The following is a 25,756-nucleotide window of genomic DNA, read 5'->3' as shown; positions in this document are numbered from 1 at the left end:
AAAGAGGCATTTAAGGTCACAGTTCTAAAAACGCAGGACACTAAAGAGACTTGTCTACCGACTGTGAAAAACACCCAAAGAAAGTTGCCCAGGGTCCCTGCTCATCTGCGTGAACGTGCATTAGGCATGCTGCAGGGAGGCATGAGGACTGCTGATGTGGCTAGGGCAATAAATTGCCATGTCTGCACTGTGAGACGCCTAAGACAGCGCTACAGGGAGACAGGAAGGACAGCTGATCATCCTCGCAGTGGAAGACCACGTGTGACAACACCTGCACAGGATCGGAAAGAATATCACACCTGCGTGACAGGTACAGGATGGCCACAACAACTGCCCGAGTCACACCAGGAACACACAATCCCTCCATCAGTGCTCAGACTGTTCGCAATAGGCAGTCCATGAGGAGGAGATGCACTGCTGTACTTCAAGCAGCTGGTGGCCACACCAGATACTGATTGGTACTTTTGATTTTAAGCCTCCCTTCATTCAGGGACACATTGTGAAACATTTTTAGTTTATGTCTTATGGTGTTGACTCTTTTAGTGTTCATACAAATATTTACACATTAAGTTTACTGAAAGTAAAAACAGTTGAAAGTCAGAGGATGTTTCTTTTTTTGCTGAGTATACATAAAGATATATAATCTATATATTAATAATTTTTTTGTGTGGGATACAGTACTTAACTTCTTCAACCTCAAAGTTTATCGCTGCATGCAAATAAATACAGAACAAGACTTGCATTATTAAAGCAAAATAAAATATTTTGTTCATGTAATGTATATGTACAGTAATATGTTCCCCACTATCATAAAGTTTCTGTTTGGTTGTATTTGTGTAGATGATTGTCTATTTCCTGGTGAAATAACATGTGTCCCATCTTACTGTGAGAGGCCTCATTCATGGCCTTAGTCTGTATGCACTCATAAAAAGATTCTGTTGGTAAATTTTCTGCACAAATTGTTTCATGCCATGTATAGAAGAGTCCTCGTGAAGGTGCACGCACCACCATGAGATTACTGTGCAGGTATTTTCTGTATAATTGCAAATCTTCTTTTCCCCAGGATTTATTGGACACATCAAAACCTCCTTTAAAATGAAAGAAAAGGTGAAGGAAAATATTATTGAGTGTATTAGAATGTGTTCTTTAACGAATATAATATTAATTTAATATTAATAAAATAATATTAAATTATTTTATAAGGTGTTTATAAAAGAACCTCAACGTATTACATTGTTTTTATAATGCACTGTACTGTACCTGTAATTTACTGTACCTGGTTGATGCGTTGGTTAGTTTGGTTCGAAATAAATTGTTTCAATCACATTGTTCCCAAAATTATTACATAAATAGAGAACTGTAGGAAATTAAACATTTGATAAAATATCATTATTACCTATGTTGATGAAATCTGACAAATACTGGCAAGTTATCCCAAAGCCCAAATCTCTCCAAAATCCAGTGCTTTTATTGATTACCTGCAGACAAACAAAAAAAATCTATTACAAAATAATTTTGTAAAGTTTCAAAGTGATCCATGACTCAGTAGTTAATAATAAATAATAAATTCCACTTGCTGTACATCTTCCCATGCACATGTTCACTAAGTTTCCAGATTGGCACTGTTGGTGGTTATCTGGGCCTCATCATCAGACACAGGCTATTGTTATATACCACCCAACTTGATTTGGGGGGTTATTCTGGTCCGAGAAGCTCCAACATTGCAACGCCTATTTAATTTGCTAGTTACCTACAGTAACATGCCCAGTTTATACTGCTTTCTTTACAAACTTATCTGAAACCATATCAAAAACATTTATATTTATCACTTTAGCAATCCAACTCCAGCTTAAACACAAGTTCATAGCATCCAGCTAAGGATTTAATTTTCTTATGAAAACAATGCATTTCTTATTAGCACTAGCCAGCTACTGTAGCTATCTGGGTTCCTTAAACATGCCATTACCTAGTATACACTGCCCTCCAAATATTCACCATATCTGTCACCCAAATAAGTAAGTGTTTAAGAGCAAGTATGCATTTACAGCAATAAAATGTACAGCATAAGAAATCCATTTAGGGTTAAGGGCCTTGCTCAAGGGCCTAGCAATGGCCTTTCTTCTTCTTCTTGAACTTTTTATGTTTATTGTTTGTGGTTTTTCTCTTGTAAGGAATGAGTTCTAATACAAACAAGCAATGCATTCACCTAATTTGATTTAATTTGCTACTCAGCTTGCTAGTCACTCAGACTGCAGGGGTCATGGGACCATTTAACTCAACAATCAAAATCTCTTTCTATTGTGAGTTAAAACCACTCAACTAACATAGTAGCATGTATCCACAAATCTGTTGACATTCAGGACGTAGAATGAGGACTCAATGAAGGGCAACCCAAATCTATCCACAATATTAAGAATTAGCATAATCCAATTAGTTGACTCAGCAGGAAAAAGTCTGCTATATGACATTTCAAAGACAAAAAGCTAAAAAAAAAATTTTTTTTTAATCTGTCTGCCTGTGGTCAGAGTTCCAAAGGTGTTTTTCTTACACTACTACTTACATCACTCACTGACTGTGTTCGTAATTATGAGCAGAAGTGGCAAGGAACTACTCCTTTACTTTTCCATATCTGTACCTTACTCGAGTATTTTCCATATAAGATACTTTTGCCTTCTTCTACTGGCTACATTTTGTATTAAAAGCCTGTAATTATACTCCATACATTTTAAATAGAGACTCTTAAAGACATATGCTTTACCTGACAATCACACAAACCAAACACTTTAAATTCTTTACTGCTCACTATATAATATATGTGCAATATAATATATGCGGTCCAATGAAGAATGTCCAGAGTTTGACACTGGAGAGACAAAAAAACATTACATATGAGGCTGTACCAACACAAAAAGAGCAACACCTCAGGGCCAGCATCGGCAGTTTAAGGACAAAGGACAGATTTTTGAAGATGACAATTTACAAATTTTGGTCAGGGAGGATAGATGGTTCAGGTTATGCAAAATGGAGAGAAATCTTTCTTTCAATAGAGGTGTAGGTTTAAGGCATACCCTGTGACCTATTTTCCATGCTGCCCATTCATCCATCTCTGGGAAAATCAAGACCTCTTCACAGGTCCACCAGGAAAGCCACACCCAAGCACTCGCCCTACTCTCTCTCTGTTAGTTACACCTCAACAACCTTGCCTAATCTCTCTCTCTCTCTCTCTATTGCAGTTCTATTACAGCTCCTACCCTCATCTTCCCCATTGTTCATGTAACACGCTTTTTCAGACAGGTGAGCCTGACAGGTTTTTGACCCTCGAGGATACAAATATGAGGAATTTACCAAATTCCCTTAGACTGAAAAAGCTATTTGAATTAATATTGAAACATTTCTACCAAATGAATGAAAGACGCTAACAATGCTACCTGCCATTTATTTAATTAATGTCAAATATTGCATTAGTCTAACATTACTAGACTTCCACATTAATTTTAACAACAGAAACAACTTCACTTGTGTTTAAAATAGTAGGCAGTCCTGGTAACTTAGATATATTGTACAGAAAAATCAGTTCCTCTGTGTGGTACTTGTAATGTACTGTACTTAGTACTTCAACTTCAGTAAAAAAAATTAAGTTGTACTTTTACTTGTAGTGAAGTATATTTTTAGGCAAGTACTTGTACTTATGCTCCTTTTGATTATAAGTGTACACAGTAATGCATCAAGGCGTTCTGGTGGTTAGAGGGTGATTCTGTTTTAGTTCTTACCTGCTGTTTTTCAAGAGGGGGTATATGGTCGCCATAAATTACATTTGGGTTGTACTGGCTAAAAGGTATGGGATAGAACACTCGTTTACCTAAAAGATAAAAGAAGAGATGACTACAGTCATTGTTAATGTATACATTGAAATACAAAAAAATTATACATCGAAGTCCAAACATCTTAATGACTTTCATTTTAGGGAAGTGGTCGTACCAGGTTGGGAGTTGATGCGGCAGGCGTTTAGGAAATCAACAGTAAAATGGACATCGACATCACAGAAAAGTAGGAGGACATTACTCTTCTTCCAGGCTCGAGCTCCCACGTTCAAAGCTCGTCCTCTGGAAAACTTCTCATTTAGGTTGATTAGAGTGAAGTTCCTTGATCTTATTCTCCTGTTTGACATTTATAATTAAATATTCTAGCCTTACATTTACACACAATTAATCAAACTGACTTGTACTACCTTGCAGCAGTTTCTATAATTCTTTTTACTTCATTCATCTGCTCTGTTCCAAAATTCACTACAGTAAGATGAATCCTTTCATCCTGAACGCAAACTTCCCTGTGAGAAATGGAGGATAAACACACACATACAGACACACAGCTATGTATAGCATGTAGTTTTGCAATAAGGCCTACAAACATTTTGTATTATAGTATGGAATATTGAATTATCGAATACTGAGTCCTACCCAAAATGGCTCATGAATTGTTGAAATGCGTTCACCCTTGTGGCCAATGGCACAATTATGTTTATTAGCATCCTGGATGTGTCGATTACTTCATCCGTCACATCTTGCAGAGGTGCAAATGGCCGAAAGAGCTCCAGCCTCCTGAAGTCCAGAGACGTATTGTCTCTGAATATGAGATCATATAGAGATCCTTTATCTCTTTCAGAAAGAAAAATTCCTAGTGGAGTGCAAAATGCAAACATCATCAAAAACAAAGCAGGGAATAGCATGCCTTTAATCATGGAACTGTGAAAAAGATCAAACACATGTCTGTGCTAATCTTAATTTAAGTACTTTTGAGTAGTAGCCCTGGACTTATTTGACTTTTGTAACTGTCAGTTGATTTCCCCCCCCCCCCATTTGACTAGCAATTAAGTTAGCATTGTGGCCTTGCACCTCTAGTGTTGAGGGTTTAATTCCGGCCTCGGGTCTGTGTATGGAGTTTGCATGTTCTCCTCATTGTCGGTTCCTTCCAGGTACTCCGGCTTCCTCCCACAGTCCAAAGACATGCATTAGGTCAAAACCATGAAAACCCTTTGTTAATAATAGTATTATGGAAAATTTTCCACTTTTTCTAACCACTCAATTTCCAGAAGTTTTCTTGGCTGCCCCTATTGAATGGTGATTTCCACCATAGTTATTATGGTCTGATAAGATAAACGTACTAAACCAGTGAAATAGTTAAGCACTGTGTTGGACCAGTTGAAAATGAGCACGACTGTAGTGTGTATGTTTTACTTGAAGTTGTGCTTTGAATTAACATTAACAAATGACCTATGCAAATAAACTGGCCTTCAATCTGAAAAATCTGTGCTGATATAAAATGGGATCTGCACATTTCCTTAAAAAAACAACAAACAACAAAAGAGCAAGAAATTATTTAAGTGTTGCAATCAAAGAAAATCTCACCCTCAAAAAAATCACGTGGTGAGTAGATCTTACGATACTGAGGGTTATCCTTATCTTTAGGACCATTAAGGATATGTAGAGCTGCTTCTATCGCTCCAGCCACATCTCTTCGAATAGTTTTCCACACAGGATGCCTCATGATCCCGGTGTCAAGGTGATATATATTGTGAAGTGTAAAGCTTTCAAATGGCACTGCAGCATACTCATTTGGTATATCCAAACCTACCCGACTTTTCATACGATGCAGTTGCTTATGAAGGAACAACTCAAGTTCTGAGTTACTCGTGTGTGATTCCTCCAGCTCCACTGTTTGCATTGCAGCAGCCTGTTGCAAAGATTTCTGTTTTTTCCCTCTGAGAGCAGACTTCAAATGGATGATCTGCTTTCTTAGGCTAGCAGCATAGTATTGAAATTGCTGCTCATGTTCTTGTAGTAAAGCTTGATTTTTCATATCATCCATGGTCTCTTTAAACAACATATGATGGTTTAGATTTTTATGGGTTCTGCAATTTGGGTTATACAAAAATAGTGTCAAGCAAAATGCAACCATAATCAGAAGTCTTGTCCGGGCCATGATAGTCCCAAACCATCTCTTTAGCATGGCTGGACTTTTTAATCAGGTTATGTTAGGAGTTACACGTGGGGTAATAAAATGCTTGCTTTTTGTTGGATGTCAGGGTTATTTAATGTGTCATATTTAGCTTTTTCTCATTCATTATCACAGTTTTAAAATGAATTTCTGTACTGAAACATATATTGTTTAGTATCTTCAAGTCTCCCTGTTTCTTCAAGTTGATTTAGTCATCACCAAGAGAATCCATCCATAACATCCACATCCATCTATATAAAACAAATGATTAAAAATTTTAATAGTTTGTATAATGCTGTAATTACCTAAAAGCAATATAAATCTTTTACCACTTCAATTAATGATTATTATTGCATTAATATGATTATAAGAGACAGAATATTAAAACTACATTGATCAGACATAAAATTATAACTAACATTAAACTCATCTAGGTTTTAGGTGCCCTTTGTGCCATCAAAGCACATCAGACCCCTTGAGACATGATGCCTTTAAAGGTGTGCTTTGGTGTTTAACATTCCAAAGATGCTGGAATAACTGAGTGTAAATGAGTGCCATGAGACTTTTCAATCATAGACAGCAACTTTTTTGGCAATTTGTTCCCACATCTATAAATAAGCCTTGGGCACCCATGATCCTGTCACCTGTTTACTAATATATAATTGATAATGTCATTCAATTTACCTGGTGGTGAGAGTGTGATGTCTGATCTGTGTATATCACATATAGTAAATAATTTTGCCAGCAAGAAAAATTATTGTAATTTTTCAAAGTATAATTTATGTTTTTTACTAGTTTAAAAACAGCAAGAAAAAGATTCTAGGAGCTAGACAAATTTGAGCACTGGCACGTTTTAGGGTAATCCTGAATCCTCAGTATTCGGTACCAATATAACCAACCTATTCATATAAATCACCCTGTACCCTGCTAATAAAGGAGAATTTGTGTTTGAGATGTGTATGTTTATTTTTTAATTATGCTTAAATAGGTAATATTACCACACAGAGTGGTCATGAGGAATTATGAGTATTGTCCTGTTTTTGTATATGAAAGGATCAGGGTGCTCAAAGGTACCCTTTGTTTAAGATTGCTTTTCAAAAATGTCATAAAAACAAAAACAGAAAAAAGTATAGTACAATAATATTACAATAGTATGAAAATTGAGATTTATAAATATTACAGGACAGTTTGTATACAGTTGTATGCTATAATGTTTATGCAATATGAACCTATAGCAAAATCAGTTTAGCAATCAGAATAGCAAGTCTAAAGACCTGGGACTTAAAATAACTTTTCATAAATGTCACGCACTTCTTGCAATTTATATCCTGTGGTTTCTACGTTGTCAATTGTTATACATTCTATTTTTCTTTACGCTTCACTCTTTAACACTCTTCTTTTACATTCTTCTCTTTAGAAATTTGGGCTCTGATCTCTGGGTAGAGTCTACACACATCATATACACAATATATAGATATTTCATAGATAGAACGATCAACGATTCACAAGTATTATTAGGGCATTTGCGTCATGTACTTACCTTGGTGTGTTTTTCAATGCTCTCTTGATTAGCGCCACTTAATCCATATAGATGTCTATTAACTTGACTAACTTCGCACTGATATTAAGGTCACCTGGAAAGACTACTTATTGGAAAGTTTGCATTTGAGCCCTAATTTGCTGTGAGGTACCTTAAAGGCCCCAATGCTACTGAGTGCCTCCTCTGTTCTGCCTTCTACAACAAACTCCTCCCCCTCAAAAACTATGAAAGCAGAGTTGTTTAGCACATGCACTACAACACTAAAGGAATTTGTAGTTTAGTCTTTCAAATACATGTTTAGATTGCAAATGTTAAAAAAAAGCTATAATATGAAAAGACATTATCTACATCATACATCACAGTACAAACATCAAATCTACAAATGTACTTCCAGCCTAGTTAACACATTTCTATCAAACTACCCAAATACGATACAGTCAAAGACAGTAGAAGTTAAGGATTTCTTTGACTAAAAGGAACATTTTTTTTGAACTACAAACTACTAAAAAGAATAATTCTCATAAATTCCAAATAAAATAGTTATTTGTTGCATTTATTTACAGAAAATGGAAACTTTCCGAATAAATGCAAGTAATGCAAAAACAATGAGTTCATACTCACTTAAACACAACACAAAGAAATCATAGGAAGAATTCAGCAACAAATATTTGGTGGAATAACCCTGATTTGCACAATATCTAATTGCATGACATACTGTATAAATGCACCTTGGCATTCACCAGCTATCCACATTGCTGTTGGGTGACTTTATGTCACTCCTGATAAGACAAAATCAAGTAGCTGGGTTTTGTTTAATGGTGCGTGACCATCGATTTTCATCTTGATTTCATATTTTTCCCCCCTCAGCATATGATTTTAAAACATTCATAATAAATATAAATATGCCACATGCCAGAATAGATTTTTTATTTCTTTCATAGAAAACAATTCAGTACATATGGTTGCTTTATGTCTTGTTCAAAAGCCACAATACAATTAGTGTAAAGACAAAAAAAAAACCTTGCATCCTTTAAACAGATGAAAAACTAACAAATAAACAATAACTAGTCAAGTTGCTGTTGGCTGCATGTGCCCAAGGGACCAAGCAAGACACCAGCCACATACAATTCATAAGAAAATGACCATGACCTTAACAGCAGCCTCACGACAGCAACAACTAGAGACAGTTAAACATTAACCAACAATAATTCTATATGCAAAATGTTCACAGAAACAGCATTAAAAAGCAAGAGCTCAAACCATGTCATAAACATAGATGTGATAGTCGTCATCAAATTTAATAAAGTATACAGATGGTTTTGCCTGAACTTGATGAATTACTGTACCAGTCCTCTGTGTGCCATTCTCATTTGCATACTCCACTTGCTTTCCAACCAAACTATCAAAAACTTCACCAGACTCTTTTACTTCAGTAAGGTCTTCTGTAAAATGGAAAAAAATATTAAAGGTATACATGCATTGAGATGCAATAAGAGATAAATGAAACAGAGACAGTCCAAGCCTCATTGATTCTCACAGGGAGCAAAGGCTGGCCTGAAGTGCAGTTGAAAATGTTAATACTTGCCATGATCTTTACGGAAGATCTTTAATATAATCTGGAGAGTGTCTATGGAATGGTCTAAAAGTAATCATTCAACTTTTAAACTGGACCCCATACTGAATTAAAATACAGTGTAACAAGATCAAAATAAGTGTGACAATTTGAATGATTCTCTTTGCTTCTGGCTGCTGTGTATTTTTACCATCTCATTAAGACAAGTGAATAACAATAAGTTAAGATAGATGAGTTCATTTCCAAGTTAATTTTTTAGTCAAAATAGCCCTGAGTTTAGCATTATTGGCCAAACTTAGATTTGGATTAATCCAAACAAAATACGAAAAATAAGTTTAAACACATGGATAAAAGGTTCTTGAAAAGTTCTTTAAGCTTCGTGTAAGCTTCTACAAAGGTAAATTCTAATAATATAAGTTATAAGCTATAAGCTATAAGTTCTAGCTTCCCACCTGCACAAGTGTCCAATCAGCTATCTGGAATGATCTATAAAATAGACATATTTCAATATGGTATTACCCAGGTCATGTTTGGAGATAAAAATAGGTATTTTTCAATTAACTTTAGGCATAATCAATTGCGAAATAACACTATGTAACTAGGGCAGAAAGTTTTATCTGTCCAATTGGAAACGTATACCAAACAAAATTGGACCCAATAAAGAACCATGCAAGAAACCACACATCAAAACTTTAGCTGTAGAAACTGTTTTGGGAGGACACTATGACAGGTTAAGGCAAATTAATTATTTATAATAAAATAATATTTCACCATTATTAATAATGGAAAAAATTATTTGTTGGAGCGTTAAGAAAACGGAATATAAGTCTGTGGTGAAGGCGTGTAGCCGAGCGAAGTGATGCCCAAAGGATGGCAAAGTAAAAATATCTCTGAAATGTGATATCCACATGAAACTGCAAAACGCCTTGTTAAGTGCTATCAGGAGCATCCCTAATTAACAGGGGGCCAATTAGAAGCCTAGACAAAACATCATTATTGGTTCTGCCATGTCCGACTGGGTCTCGTCCAAAACCACTGTAGGAAATATTTGATTTGAAGTGTGTTTCATGATATTCTGTGTGCGTGAGAACAGAGTGTTTTTCTTTCTTTTCTCACGACATGAGCTGCACTTTCAATACACACATTCTATAGTAGTTTATGTTAAAGGTCGTAAAACTGTTGAACGCTCGTAAATGCAGAGCTACTCCTAAATTTATGTTCTTCTTCACCTTATCTTTTAAAAAACTTTCCAGACCGGATGTAAACACTCCTGCATCCACCTTTTCTTTGGTTCTTTGTGTGTGTGCTCCTGTCTCCCACAATAAACTTTGAACGTCTCACTGAGCACTGACTTGTGTGTATCATTGAGGGGTTCTCTGGATCCAGGCTGAACAGACAGAATACAGGCTGAGCACTGAATAGCTACCAAAATTCAAGAAATCCTTACAATTTGGGGGCTCTGTCCGGGATACCTCTAATCAGGAGAGTGCTGCTTTTTTTTCTCTTTATAAGGATAGAGCAAGCACGCTCACTGGTTTTTGGTATCTGGATCATATACAGTACGGGGGAGGATTGTCTTGGGGCTTTTACGCCTGTTTAGCGCACGCTCGCTTCTGAAAGGTTCCTTGAACTGAAGCGTAGTGTGGAAGCTGTATTCTGTTGCCTGCTCTTTGTTGTTGTCTTTGTTGAGCTCTTTTGTTGTCCTTTTTGTTGTATTGTGTGTTGTTTGTTAAAGATATTGGTTCTTTCTGTCACGGGTTAATTCATGTTTATAAAATGGGTAGAAATGAAAGCTATTTGGGATAAATACTTATCTAAATACTTAGACTAAAATACAGAAGAAAAAGAGTCCAAAGGTCACACTCGAATCTAAATTCAAGCCGCCCGTTCTCTCAACCTTTCCGATCCCTCCTCTATATCATGCTGAAATAGTAATAGCATCTAACCAACAAATTATTGAGAAAATCTATCCTAATTTGAATCCCACTAATCCTTTTGTAAGCTGCTCATCTGTGCCAGTCTTCCCCGTACCCACAAAACTGTGCTCATCTTTGCCGAAAGGGTGTGCCTAAGGAAAGGAAAAGACTCCCAAGGTGGTGTCGGGATGAACTCCCGACAGCCCTCTTTCGGATGATCCCGAGGATACTGATGGTGAAGATGATAACTCGGATGATTAAGGTCCGGATGAGAGGGGTCACCCCAAACCTCGACAAGAAAACACTGCGTTTGTTTTCTCTATGGGACCAAAGGGTCCAAAAATTCTTCCACCATCTGTAAGCACGCTGAAGGACATTATTAAGATGTTCACTTCTCCCAACAAACCTTTGCATTTTGTTGATATGCTGATAAAGGCTTCTAGGCACTGTCAGCTCGTGGGTGCGGATCATCACTTTATTTTAAAATCGGTTTTGGGAGATGGGTACGATGAGGCTGATTTGATAAAAAAACAGTAAAATGCTTAGACTTTAAAACAGACAAATTGGCTGTAGTGTAAAAATTTATGACATAGCTGAAGGAGGACGACGGAAAAAGAAGGAATATGACTTTCTTTGAGGTAATTCTAATTCAATTCAATTTTATTTGTATAGCGCTTTTAGCAATTTTCATTGTCGCAAAGCAGCTTTACACAGTCAAAAGAATTATTTAAGTTTGTATGAAATGTGAATTTGTATGAATCAAAATGGTCAGTTTGTCCCTGGTGAGCAAGCCGAGGGCGACAGTGGCAAGGAAAAACTCCCTGAGATGGTAATAGGAAGAAACCTTGAGAGGAACCAGACTCAACAGGGAACCCATCCTCATTTGGGTGAAACAGAAATGAGTGTATGAATCTAATGAGGCTATGAAACTCTTAAAAGATGAGCTAACTACTTATCTTCTCGCATGTCAACATGCTAGTTAGGATCGGTCACAGGTAACTAATTGTAGACAAGAAAAGAGTGAGACTACATTCAAGTTTCTCGAGAGGTTTCAAGAGCCCTAGACCGTTTTGGGTGGTATGCCCCTGTCTGAAGAAAACCCTAACCCACTTCTCTTTACCACCTTCTTGTATAATTGTCGACCAGAAATCATGAAAATTTGAAGTTTCAATTGACAGATCGTTCTACATGTCTATTAAAAATTAGGCAAGCGTGTTAGAACACTGGAAGGAGATGGTATTTTAGAAAACAAACAAGTGGCATGTTTGTTTGTGGAGAGTGAAGGATAAAGAGGTAGAGGAGATCTGCAGGGTCAGAGCACACCCTGTAGGTCTGGTAATTGTTATTACTGTCATAAATAAGGTCATTGGGCTTTTAAATGTCGCACAAAGGCCCGAGATGAGAAACGTAGTGGACAAAATGTGTATACTCAATTGAATGATGGTCAGTGGCATCATGCTAATGAGGTGTTTTCTCCTAATCCTTCAGGGATGCAGGTAGGAGCATATGATGCATAGGGATGCCAGCAGAGTTCCAGCCCTGCGATTTTACTTTGTACTTTCGAGTGATCTCAGGTTAATGAGTTGCCCTTTATAAAATTTTGTCTAGATGGTTCTGTATTCTCTTTCTTGGTGGATACAGGAGCTACAATGTCGTCTTTGGATCATGATTATGAGATGCCGCTCACGAATAAAAGTATAAGCTCTGTGGGAATTAAAGGGGTTGCTCAACGAAATGATTTCACTCCTCAGGTAACTGTATCATGTCCTTTAGATAAGGGAATTAATTTCTCTCACCGTTTTGTCTGTATGCCTGATTGTCTTTTTAATCTGCTAGGTCGTGATTTAATAAGCAGACTACACATGTCCATGACTTTTTCTGGTGCAAAACTCACTGTTGTAGTGCCTGATTCAGTTCCTTTCTCCAACCTCACAAATATGCGTGTAAGTAATTGTTTCCTTTCTTCACAAAATAGCTCTCTTCCTGCTGCCCTTAAATGTGTGCAAAGCAGTCTGTGGGCTGAACATAAGGATGAGGTGGGGTAAGTACACTGTGTTCTTTATAAAGCTAAATTAAAACACTCGCAACCTGTGTACATCAAACAATATCAACTCTCTGAGGCCAAGGCCTCGGGAATAGATGAAATTTTAAGCTCACTGCTCAAGCAGGGTGCTGTTAAACCATGTGCAAGTTCTTATAACACCTGATGGTACGTGGAGACTTACACAAGATCTGAGAAAAAAAAAAATGACATAATTATCCCTGTTGCACCTGTCCTGTCTAGTGTGCTGTCTATTGTTTCCTCTATACCTTGTCATTATTTGCATTTTTATGTTATTGACCTTTGCTCTGCCTTCTTCAGTGTTCCTGTGGAAGGGCAGACACAGCTAGCCCAATGTTTTTCGGCTGTAGTAAAAAATATTCCAGACCGGATGTAAACACTCCTGCATCCACCTTTTCTTTGGTTCTTTGTGTGTGTGCGTATATATATTCCTGTCTCCCACAATCAACTTTGAACGCCTCACTGAGCACTGACTTGGGTGTATCATTGAGGGGTTCCCTAAACCCAGGCGGGACAGACAGAATACAAGCTGAGCACTGAGTAGACAAAAAGAGGTCTACCAAAATTCAAGAAATCCTTACAACCACCATCACTGTCTGCGGGGTCTGTGTCTTCTGAGTTTTGTATGTAGTAGGAGTGAGCTACAGAGTACATTCAGGCACCTCCTGTTCGGTAACGTCATGCACGAGTAACTGCACGTGTATGTACACGCATGTAAAAAGTCCAGTAAGCAATATTAACACCGTCACTAGTTTAATGTACTTAAGTCCATCATTGCACAAAATATCCTCATAAACAAAGCTAGTGTGAAATCAAGGAGATTAGCACATGAACAATGACATCATCGGCATATAAGGTGACGTTACAGAAGGCCAAAATCTCTGTTTCTCCTGTCCACACAACACCTATTTTACCAGTTTTTCAAAATCTCTGTTTTCAACGACCAAAACTGCATTTGCATGTGGATGAAATGCCAAAAGGCAGAGAAAAATCTGTTTTTAAAAAATACCCATCCAGCTATGTGTGAATATGGTCTGAGGTAAGTGAGAAAATGACACACACCTGAGGAGAATACTGCTAATTAGTGTGTGTGTTGCTGTGAGCTTAAAAAAAAAGTGAACAGCACAACAGTAAGAGACAGAGAACAAGGGAATGAACATGCAGGGCTCAAAGGTCAGCAACAAGGTGCATGTGCGTACGCATGATTTTAATTTCACTTTAAAACAAAAGTTTATTTTAGGAGAGCGGGAAATAAATACCTGACTCACAGCAACCCACAGTCACTAATTAGACAAATTAATTGATTAAAAAAGCGTATATTATCATTGATCCGTAGTGCAGGTTTGTCCACAAAAGCTAGACACTTACATTTAGAAATTTGGTACATTTTTTATCCAGTTTTTGGTTTTCTTTTTGGAATTTTCTTTATGTTTTTAGTATATTAATTTTGCACTTCTCAGTAGTAAACACTCCTATCTAAAGTAGCTTACAAAAGTGCTTTGAAGTTCCCGTCATTGTATACTTGTTTTTACACTGGTTACTAGGTTACAATCTATAACAACCATCAGTTGAACACTTCTGAAAAGGTTTTTTTTGTTTGTGGGGGAGACGGATCAAACCAAAGGAACAGATAGGTCTTTAGTCGTCGCTTAAAGATGCCAGTGGTTTGGCTGTACGGACATTTAGAGGAAGTTCGTTCTACCACCTTAGTGCCATAACAGAAAGCACTCTAGATGCAGGTCCTCCTTGATCTCTGAGGGATGGTGGGAAAAGTCGAGCAGGAGGATCTGAGGGAACGTGGTGTAGTGTGATTAGTGCTAAGTGGGTGCTGGGCCATTTTTAACTTTGTAAGCAAGTATCAGTGTTTTGAATTTGATGCGGGCAGCTACAGGAAGCCAGTGCAGGAAGTGGAGAAGTGGGGAGGTGTGGTAGACTATTCTTAAAAAGTACATCTACCTATTGTCTGTGTTCTTTGAAAAAATAAATACTTATATCATATCATTAAATCATCATCAGAGATTAAAGAAAAAATACTTTGAAAAAGCAGTAGAACCGATTGCATGACAAGGCATAACATTTAGTTTAAATGATAAATCATAACCAGTCAGTCAAATTACACTCATGTCATCCTAAACACACTTCGTCTACAGAATTGTCCGTTGTTTTATGAATGCCTTAGCCAAACTTAACTGGCCTCTAACACATGGCCAAATCTCATATCTTTCTCAAGACCTGTCAAAATGAATTAACCCCAGATTATGACACTGCCCCCATCGCTTTTTGCGCTTCCCTTTTCACCCTTCCCATCACTCTGAAATAAAGTTAATCTGAACTCATTAGACTACAAGACGTTCTTTCATTGTTGTAAAAATCTTTTTGCTTCGGTTCATTCGTTTTTGAAACGCAAATGTACAGAGAACATGGTTTATTCGCCTCACCTGTAGGCAACATAGTACCAATAAGAATTTAAGACTCATCCCTGTTAATCATATTGTTGGCTTGCTCACCGAGATAATCATTTTGACGTGTACGTATTTCCTCACACTTTTCACTCATTTCCATAATTTTTTTTGATTCTGTAAAGCTGCTTTGCGACAATGACATTGTTAAAAGCGCTATATAAATAAAATTTAATTCAATGGAAAGCCGTATAATTCACATCGTATTTTGTGGACGGTGGCCAGGTGTTGGAATTAAGGATTTCAGGCCAATAGTAAAGAATAGTGTGACTACAGCAGTCTTGTCTTGCCCAGACAAATCAAATTTACAGTAAGGTAGTTTGTCTAATGTGGATCAACTACAGGAGTGCAGAAGGGTTTTTTTTTTTAATGGTGCAACTTAAAAAAATAAATAAATAAATAAAATACACCAGTTTCATGTTGCCTGTTTGCATGTTCCAGAGATAATGATAGATTGTTTATGGGCCAGTGTGCACACACACACAACCAAACCACATCCATTATTTGCTTACCAAACAGTTTCCATCTAATGAATTCAAGTGAAACTATTGCACATACTACTGAACTATTTTTTTCATTGCCTTTAAGGAAGTATGTCTCATGTTGCATAACAAAGTTTTACAGCCCAAGCCCAACACATACAGACCCTGATTCCAAATTCCTCCCTTTTTTCCCTCCCTTTTCCTTCCGTTAGTGAGAGCCACTGGCACTTTCCTCTCCCTAATTTCCCCTTTGCCCTCCATCCTTTCCATCCAGAACATTTCCCTGCTCTTTGCCCATCAGATGTACTGTGCAATCAAATTACTAAGAAATGCAGAGCATTGGAGCCACTCCTGTTTTAATACATTTGAAACATACCAGTGAGGCGTAATGAAAACACAACAGTCACACCCTAAACAGGCTGTGTGAATGGGGATGATGATGCATGTTGTTGATTAACTTTAATTACAAAGTTGATCTAACTTAATCTTTTCCAAGTCATTATTGTTTTTTACATGAGTATCACAGAGCAACAATTACTAACCTGAGTCTGGGAGTATTTTAAGGTCCCCTTCTTTATAGTCCTCAAGAAGTTGATACATGTAAAGAACAGGGTCTTTCTCATAAGTAATGAAAAACCATGTGGGCATGATGGGAGATCTGGCAAGCACCAACCCTTTCCAGCCATTCTTTGTTCCATCGTCCGTCTCAAACTGGTGCTCCACAGCTCGACCCAACATTCTCTCAGCTAGACGAGCATCACTTATTCGATATGGAGCTAGAATACAGGAAAACATCGCTGTTAATAATGGGAGCAAGATCTTTTTTTTTTTTAATAAGCATGTAAAAGAAGGTAAAATATGGGTGGCCAATGCAAAAAAAAAAATTATATATATATATATATATATATATATATACTGTATATGCCAAATGAGTATGATATACAATGTAAGCATCCAGGCTATGCTTCCACAGTTTACAGTCAGAAGATATATCCTGTTGTTATAGCAAAGACATTACTCTGCTTCAGATAGGTCAACTATTGTCCTGCATAAAGAAAAGAAAAAAATTGAGAAGATTTTTGAAACTATGCAACTATGATTATGCAATGTCAGCATTTATTTTTATCCAAAGTTATATTAATTTCTCTCCAAGATCTTGTATCGATAAAAAAAAACTTGTCATTCACTATATTCAGGTCATCATCTGACCTCATTTTTTAGGCACATTGCGGGACCTAGACCTGACCAACTGAAGCAACCTCAGATCATAACACTGCCGACAGACTATGGTAGGCATAATGGGTCTATCTCTGGAACAGTGCAATTCTGGACTCTTTGTCCAATGCTTCACAGTCCATTATTTATGCTCCCAAGCAAAATGAAGCATTTTTTCCCCCAATTAGACTTATAAGTGGTTTTATTTAGGTTGTGTTTTATGCTTTTGAGTTCTCTTCGCTCTGTATGTGGAAATTCTCTTACCTTCACTATTAAACCAAGCTGTAAGTTATACTGTTGTTTTTATGATATGTAAACCTTTGTACTTTTAAAACTTTAGGTGATCTCCTATCATGATCATTCTTTTTTATTTTTTTTCCCCACCAACCACATTCCTTCTGGGGAGATGATGATGATTCAACACTACCCTTCTAGTTTTAATAATGTTTTTGACAGTTCTTAACCCAATTTCAGCAGTTTCAGTAATCTTGTTTTTTTTCTTGGTGAAGGACAATAATTTGACCCTTCTGAAACAGAGTAACATCTTTGCCACAACCACAGAATATGTCTTATGCAATGATTGTTCAAGAAATGAGAAGCTACTCGTTGCATCAGTTAGGGTTAAATAACTTGTTGCCAGCTGAACCACATTAATCACTGCAGTAATTATCCAGCGAAAGGAACTCCAGATGGTAACTTTTTTTGGCTGGCCAGTGTAATGGGTAATATGTACAAAATGTACCATTCAATAATAAGTAAAAAAAAGTGCTTCATTTTAAAGCATAATAGGATATTGAAAAGTATAGCTGTTTCCCACAGCAGAAACAAGCTCTCTCTCTTTAATGACAGTTTATGTTATAGTAGTATGGACATTCAACTGCACAGTTTGTAGGGCAATGCGAGTCCGAAATGTCTTAAAGTATTTCATTTGAACCTTGATGCTCTTGCTACCATTTTAATTGACCTAAATGAGTGTGCCACAAATACAAACCAATTTTGTCAGGCAAGATCTCAACAGCATGAACCCGCTCATCTCTGAGAATCTCCAGGCAATATACACAATCGAAGCCATCATACTTGATAAGGTAGAGGGAAGGATTTATTGGAATTTGGTCTAGCACTGTCCCAGTCCAATAAGATATCGGACTGCAAGAATCCTCCTTCCACTTGTGCTTTATCCTGCATCCAACAATGTTTTGTACAGGTGGAATTATTGACCTGCTTAACCGCACATGAAGCTTGTGCCTATATCTAGTAAAGCAAAGAAAAACAAATTTGTTTTAGCAAATACATTAAAATAATGTGTCATGCTATTTCTTTTCTTTGTTCCACTGGAATGCTTTCATAAACCTTGACAACTACTTACTTGCGTGAACCTTTTTTACCACAGCACACCTTTAGGAATCTTCTGGAGTCCATGCTTTGATGAGTAAGAGCTGTTCAGCACAAGAAGGACCTACACAATATTAGGCAAGCAGATCAGTGTATGCATACACACAGACACACTTCTATTCATAAGTTTACCCTGGCAAAATCTGTGAAATGTTGGCCATTTTTTGAAAAATGATACTAATCGTCAACTTATTATTTTTTTTCTTTCCGGATGATGGCAAGGTGAACTCAGTTACTACTACATAAAGTTGTGTGAGAACTAGGGTTGGGTACCGAAACCTGGTACCAATATGGCACCGGTACCTATATAACTGATATGTACTAGAACTGAATCAGAGCGCAGATTTCGGTGCCACCACACATGAAAAATTATTTCCCAACTGAGAAAATTCAGGTCAACACAAGCAGGAAATCTACAATAATATAAATCCAAATAACCTTTGTAGTAATACAAGTATCTATGTTGTTTTCACATTCTGACTTAAAAGCACAACTCGGGGAATGAGAGCATCCGTGTGCATGCAGTAATAACACTTGCTCTGATGGTTACAGTAGGTTAGGTTACTAAGCTAAACACGCTTAAAATCTGCCTAAAGCTTAGACATACCTACAACATTCTATGGCTGTATTTTACAACAATGGATTTTGACACTGCAAAAAATGTCTTTCAACAATTGCGTGTAAAGGGGAACAATTTAAACGTGATGAAATATTTGAGGACACACAAAATGAAGTTAAAATCAGGGGCCCAGTGAGACCAACCCTAGCAAAGTCAGGAGAGGTGTGTTTTTTTCCAGGTAAGGCAAATATCCTGATGACAGAAGTTCTAGTCATAGGGCCACATGCAGCTAGAAGCAAGCATTTTCATCACACCTCAACTTTGGATGGCCTTTTTGTTCCAAGTGCAACAGTAAAAGACTGTGTGTTGCTATAGATTCCAATCTTACCTTTGAATCACATGTAGATATTACCATGATAGCATTCTTTCATCTCCAGAACCTACCTTACCCCTATCTTATCCACACTGCGTTGACTCCCAGCCGCACCTACTTTGATCAAAGGATGCAGACTGCTTGTCAGTACCACGTATCATGAAAAGTACAGCAGGGGGCAGAGTTTTTTTTTACAAAGCCCCAAATTTATGAAATTTATTGTTAATGTAAAAATTAACTCCAATTAATGTTCGGGGCTCAGTGTTAGTCTAGGCTAAAAACCTATTTATTTAGCCAAGCATTTTTGTAAATAGGAGCAGATCTGCGGAATCAGACTACCAGTATTACCGTGAACTGGTATGTTTAGATGCCAACTTCTCCACTTCTCCACATTAATCACTCAGGTGATTGGTTGCTTTACATCCCAGGGAGCCCTTATGTCTGTTTCCTTCTTGCTCTCACTTTTAGTTACGCTTTCATTGTAAGTCCTGCCGGTGTCCCTGCTTGCACTAAACATACATTCACCTTATACATTACGTGACTGTGACCACACCCAACTGTTATCTCTCCTTCTCTTCTGCTCTCTCCACTTCTCTCTATCTCTTTTTCTCAACCTCCCTTCCTCTCTCTCTCTCTCTCTCTGTCATGTCTGAGCTAGACATGTCGCTGATTCGTCCTAGTGCCCCACTTCTGGTTGTCGTCGTTTGGATGTCCCATGTAGTCTGCTTGGGATGCCTGTGGTGACTGGGGACTGTTCCGGCCTTGGCTAATGCAGACAGCTGTTCTCTGAGTAAAATTTTAAGCTGGTTTGTGGTATACAAAGAATTCCAACTACTTTTGTTACTGGTGTTAAATTATGGCAGATAGGTAATTATTGGGTTAGGTAGTATGTAAATTAGTTGTGTTTTGTAACTACTCATTTTTATAAATACTTATTTAAAATAAACGGAATTGTTTACTTGATTTTTTTTTAAATAAAAGCCATTCTTTAATGTTATCCAGCATTTTTTGTGGCTCTGTTTTTAAGTATCAGTTCAGGCACCATTTACGCACCGGTACTTTACTGTTCTAAATTTTTCAATACCTTTTAACATTTGGTCCAATAATATACACACAAGCTTACAGACACGGGTATAATTAAGCACCACAAGAGGGAGTGCTGTTGTAATAAATGTCAGTATGGCAGTCCATTGCAGGGCACAAACACGTACACTCTCACTCACTACAGGCCAATTAGCTTAATGTGCCTCTCTTTATACTGTGGGAGGAAACCAGAGTATCCAGAGGAAACCCACCAAGCACAGGGACAAACTTCACACACACAGACCTGAAGGTCAAGCTTGAACTCGCAACCCTGGAGATGCGAAGCCACAGTCTAACTACTATGCCACTGTGCTTATTATTAAAACTACAACTATGTCACTATGTCTTATTATTAAAATTCAACTTATTTTTCATTAAAGAAAAGTTTAAAAATTATTAGTGTATGCCTTAAATTATAGTCCTACAGAAGAAAACCGGAATTTACAGTACAGACATTAAAAGAAAGTCCCTGCTTCGGCCAAGAAACCTGCTCTATTTTTAGTATAACAAAGTTGACTCAATTACATAATTGCTCCTTGTGTGTCTATTAAAATGTATATACTATTTGTTTTTAGACAGAATATCGTGAGGCTGAAAAAACAACAGTCACAACAACACACTGTGTTTAATGACCAGACTTGACAGTCATGAGGAACAGGAATTAGCGGGCAGTCCTTTGGTTTACATTTCCTCTTTGGGTTTGTTACATACGCCTAACGTTGATACACACTTTCTCTCTTGAGCAACTAGTAGTGGTTATTGCTTAATTATCGAGTTGCAAATTATAAAAATGTACACAAAAACTTTTGCTGCAAAAGTATCTCATATGTAAAAATGGCTTACTGAAATTGTTTGAGAAATATAAATGTTGTAATGCTTTTTCCTCCAGAAAAACTGTAGCTATATTTTAAATTTGATTAATCTGAATTTGCTGTCCTTTTTTGTCTCCCCAGGGCCAATATGGCATATGCATTAATGTAATGCAGGTTCAGCCAGTCAAATGTCTAGGCGACACTAAAATCCAGATATCAGATATAAAATCAGCTAAATAAGAAAAGCTGCAAAAATTAAACCTGGATAAGCTATTGTTTAAATCCAGTTAGTTCGATATTTGTTTGTATCTCCCCTCTCTTGTGTTTAGTGCGCAAAAATCCGGGGATGTCGAATTGTGCTGATTTGTATTATTGCTGAAATTTAATGAAAGTACCCTTAGAGTTACATTTTAAACAACTTCTAATAGACAACTACTCCTGATGTGCAAAACATTTTACAGCACAGCACCATCAGCCCCATCATCTGTAGTACAAAAAGTGTAGCCGAGAAACACTCACAGCACGAATACTTTTGCTTTTAGAAGTGCTGACCATGAATACAATAAATGTTAGACCTGCCTTCGCCATTTCCGAGTTTAATACTTAATTAAAGGCTTAATCAGATGTTTCCCTAAAATTTCCCAGGAAGCCAATCACAATAGAAATTCTGACAAGGAAGAAATGGAATAGAAACATCGCATAGAAAATAATGGAACATAAATTCTTTTCAAACAAGACAAAAGGTTAAACAACCCGCCATCCAACCTAACCATGCACATTTTAACAGCTTTTCCATTGTAAAAGGGGAGTAATTTTTTTTCTTTTTTTTATAAGCATGCATATCTCCATCAGACCATTTCATACTTTTTGAAAATTCTAAAAAAAAAAAAAAAAAAATTTTCAGTAAACGTTCTCTTCGTGTTGCTACTAATTTATATCATTTTTTTTTTAATTATTTGGTACTCTGTAAAGTACATCAATATTCATTAGCATTCAGATCCAGCCTTGGAGGGCCTATGACGAGCACAGTTTGTAATTCATCAACACTTTAAATTAAACAGCAATTAAGAGGTTACTTTAATCAGCTGTTTTGAAGCAAAGAAAGAAAATCAAACTGTGCAGGACACTCTTACTGAAAAGTAAACCCACAGGCAAGAAGCAAGAGATAAAGCGCCCTTTAAAGAATGTTGTAGTGCAGTACCATCTGAGGTATGACAGTAATGGGCTCAGTTTGAGATTCTGTATTGCCAAAAAAATAATAATAATAAAATTATTTATTATTTTAAAAAACCTTTTTTAAAAAGCCATTTAAGGTTCTTATATACCCTATACTGAAGTACAGAACTCTCATTCTGCAGTACAACCCCAGTTGTATAACACAGTGTCCTGTAAGATGCCTCTACAATGTAGTAAACCGGCCATTATGATTATATACATACACATACATTATAATTATATATATATATATATATATATATATATATATATATATATATATTTATTTAAACATTATGTAGTTGTAGTAGCTGTAGTTTTATGTAGTTTTATGCTGTAGTATAAGCGTTTCTCATATTATTAATGTTGTCTCAACAACCCTGTCCCTGCGTCTTAAACTTTCCCTTCTCAACAATCATCACAATGCTCTGTGCAGCTAGTCTGTGGTTGCTAAACATTGTTTGCGCTGTGGTGTTCCTTAGACCAGACCACATGTGTCTGTATCACCAAACCATACGATGTGATACAGACACATGTAGTCTGGTATATGACGATGTTTCACAAGAAAACTTTACACGAACTGTGCGCGTGCACAACAAACAAACTCCTACGCCTGCTTGATGTTGCCTGAGTGCACAAATGAATGGTAAATGAGACTTTACTTACACGTGGTGCGCAGAAAGTAACCAGCTTTCTTAAGCTTTGGCGTCCAACCTACAGTTCTAGTTGTTTTTCCATTTTTAATTAATTATTGCATTTTACGCAAACAAAGTAGCTGGCGCGTACAAAAACTCAGAAAACACGTCTTCGTAGGGTAGGAGAATGCGCATGCGCGTTTAAATGACTGGACCTGTTCAAAACGGTCAAGACCAGGGTGTTGTGTTTTGTTTTGTTTTTCAACGTGGGTCAGATAGCCATAAACATGTCTAATAAATAACAGTACAGTAATGAAAACTGACTCTGGCGATAAGACAGGTGAACAGTTAACTATGTTTTTATCTGTCTGTTTCTATCCATAAATCAGATTAATTAAAGAAATAAAACGTCAAGCTAAACCAAATCAAATTCCAGCCAGGAATAAAGGAGATTGTTCTGGACAAACACCGTCCTGAGAAAAAGGTGTTTGTACATGATTTTTAGTTACTGATTTTTTTTTTTCTTTTTAGGAAAATATTGGAGATTTCAAAACTATGAAAGGTCAACTGTTCTGGAATAGTTCTTGTATGAGCATATTTTGGTAAAACAAACATGTATTAAATTTATACTCTTACAGTATTCTGCTGTGCATCTTTCTAGGGGAAACACGCCTGCAAATAAAGTAATTAACGTTACAAAGATGAGTGTAAGTTAAAGATTAATCTGATGTCCGAATAGTTGTACAAGAAAGCAGAAGCAGCAAATACACCAGAGAGAACACTGGCTAAAAGAAAATACAAATAAGGAATGTATGTATACATATATATGCTTGTTTTGGACTGTAAGAGGAAACCGCAGTACCTGGAGGAGACCCACCAAGCATGGGGAGAACATGCAAACTTCAGGCACACAGACCCTGAGGCGGGAATCGAACACAGACCCTGAAGGTGAGAAAGATGAGCCCTTTCTCATTAAGAAATTGCATTAGGTTTAAATATTGCTTACGCTCATCCTGGATGCAGCCAAGGGCAGCCCAATCAGTGGACGGTTGAATAGTATAGTCCACACTGTCCATGCTGTCAGAATGATTGTCTTGCAAATACGCTTGCAAATACGCTTGAAATAAGGATTATAAAATAGGGAAATAATGGGGGAAAAATAGTCACATAATGTAGATTATGTAAGGAGTCAGGTCACAGGAGAAATGACATGACAACATGGTGGAAAAGTTAAATTATATGGAGAGAATTTTACAGAACATATGAAGAAACAGTGTACCATTTGTGGTAAAGGTATGCAAAAAAAAGAACTGAGGGAGTAGTCAAGGTTTGGGTGCCCCCCTTGATGAACAGTACGGTATACAGTATTAGAAGTGTGAATTAAACAGCTTTTCAATCTGCTCTTGAACTTGCTTTAGCTTCTGACCTAGACACAAGTGCTGATTAACTTGGGCTTTTATTCCTGCTATAAAATCCTAAAATCCTTCTTACTTTATCCAGATTAACAGACTCTTTTGATACTTTTTTAATTAAAGTTACAGCTTTTTTTAAATGTTAAAATGTAATTATCATTAACTTGTGGAAAAAGAAAAATCAGTATTGTTAAGTGGATTTGCTAAAGCCATCAAGCACCATGATGAAACTGGTTCTATTGAAGACCATCCCTAGGTGAGAAAGACCCAGACTTACTTCTGCTGCAGCCGATAAATAGCAGAAACATCTTAATAACAACTCTTTAAAGGAGATTATTCCATATTGTGGATTCCCTTAAATGTTTTTACATATAGAAAGAAATAAAAATCAGAGTCCAAACACATGGCGATTAGGCTCATTGGTATTCCCAAATTGCACGTAGTGTATGAATGAGTGTGTAAGTATTTGTATGTATGTGTGCCCTATGATGGATTGGCACCTCATCCATGGTGTACCCATTTTTCAACTTGTGCACTTGATACAGAATCAACTCTATATATAGGATAAAGCGTTATAGAAAATGAGTGAGTGTATGTTACATGTAATAGTTTTGTCTTGTCAATGTAATTTCTTTCTGCTAATTGCACTTCTGGTTAGACCTAAACTGCATTTCGTTGCCTTGTACTTGTACATGTGTAATGACAATAAAGTTGAATCTAATCTAATCTAAAAAAAAATTTGTCTTTTAATGCTTAAAAGATATCTATCTATCCATCTATCTATGTCTATATTATCTATCTATCTATCTATCTATCTATCTATCTATCTATCTATCTATCTATCTATCTATCTATCTATCTATCATTAAACACTTTCAACATGGATGAAGAACGTGTTTTTCACAGGTGTCTACAAAAAAAAAAACATTTGTAGCATGGAGCCTAAATACAATTTTTGTTATCAACTTAAAAAATATATTTGAAGAATTTCAAGAAATTTCGTGGCAGTTGGGTGAACAGACAGAGAGACTTTT

General features: G+C 36.8%; 2 protein-coding genes across 3 annotated transcripts; both read right to left on the bottom strand.

Moving 5' to 3' along the window:
- Positions 1–650: 650 nt before the first annotated feature.
- Positions 651–6,065, bottom strand: csgalnact1b (chondroitin sulfate N-acetylgalactosaminyltransferase 1b). Its single transcript, XM_053503284.1, has 7 exons — positions 5,406–6,065; positions 4,458–4,674; positions 4,229–4,327; positions 3,979–4,157; positions 3,771–3,859; positions 1,397–1,478; positions 651–1,088 (listed from the first exon to the last, which is right to left on the bottom strand). Exons 1-7 carry the CDS (start codon positions 6,004–6,006, stop codon positions 808–810), a joined length of 1,548 nt encoding a protein of 515 aa, XP_053359259.1. The 5' UTR covers positions 6,007–6,065; the 3' UTR covers positions 651–807.
- A 2,351-nt stretch (positions 6,066–8,416) lies between these two features.
- Positions 8,417–23,503, bottom strand: spinb (spindlin b). 2 transcript variants are annotated; one of them, XM_053503292.1, is made up of 5 exons: positions 23,342–23,503; positions 18,608–18,697; positions 18,233–18,492; positions 16,569–16,802; positions 8,417–8,976 (listed from the first exon to the last, which is right to left on the bottom strand). In XM_053503292.1, the coding sequence occupies exons 2-5, from the start codon at positions 18,658–18,660 to the stop codon at positions 8,789–8,791; spliced, it is 735 nt and encodes a 244-aa protein (XP_053359267.1). In that variant the 5' UTR covers positions 18,661–18,697; positions 23,342–23,503; the 3' UTR covers positions 8,417–8,788. The 2 variants fall into 2 exon arrangements, with proteins under 2 accessions (XP_053359267.1, XP_053359265.1); XM_053503290.1 differs by having other exon boundaries at positions 18,608–18,677.
- Positions 23,504–25,756: the final 2,253 nt, after the last annotated feature.

This window comes from Clarias gariepinus, chromosome 9, assembly GCF_024256425.1.
Source record: "Clarias gariepinus isolate MV-2021 ecotype Netherlands chromosome 9, CGAR_prim_01v2, whole genome shotgun sequence".
NCBI lineage: Eukaryota > Metazoa > Chordata > Actinopteri > Siluriformes > Clariidae > Clarias > Clarias gariepinus.
Note: the sequence above shows the minus strand (reverse complement) of the source record. Positions and strands in the feature narration are given on the sequence as shown.

Bases quoted from the DNA above. Each gene is read 5' to 3' on its own strand.
- csgalnact1b (XM_053503284.1), bottom strand. From the start codon at position 6,006: ATGCTAAAGAGATGGTTTGGGACTATCATGGCCCGGACAAGACTTCTG. The intron at 4,675-5,405 runs GTGAGATTTTCT...GCACTCCACTAG, and splicing joins ACCACGTGATTTTTTTGAGG to GAATTTTTCTTTCTGAAAGA. The intron at 4,328-4,457 runs GTAGGACTCAGT...CATTTCTCACAG, and splicing joins CAATTCATGAGCCATTTTGG to GGAAGTTTGCGTTCAGGATG.
- spinb (XM_053503292.1), bottom strand. From the start codon at position 18,660: ATGGACTCCAGAAGATTCCTAAAGGTGTGCTGTGGTAAAAAAGGTTCA. The intron at 18,493-18,607 runs GTAAGTAGTTGT...TTGCTTTACTAG, and splicing joins GGTAAAAAAGGTTCACGCAA to ATATAGGCACAAGCTTCATG. The intron at 8,977-16,568 runs GTTAGTAATTGT...TCCATTTTACAG, and splicing joins TAAAATACTCCCAGACTCAG to AAGACCTTACTGAAGTAAAA.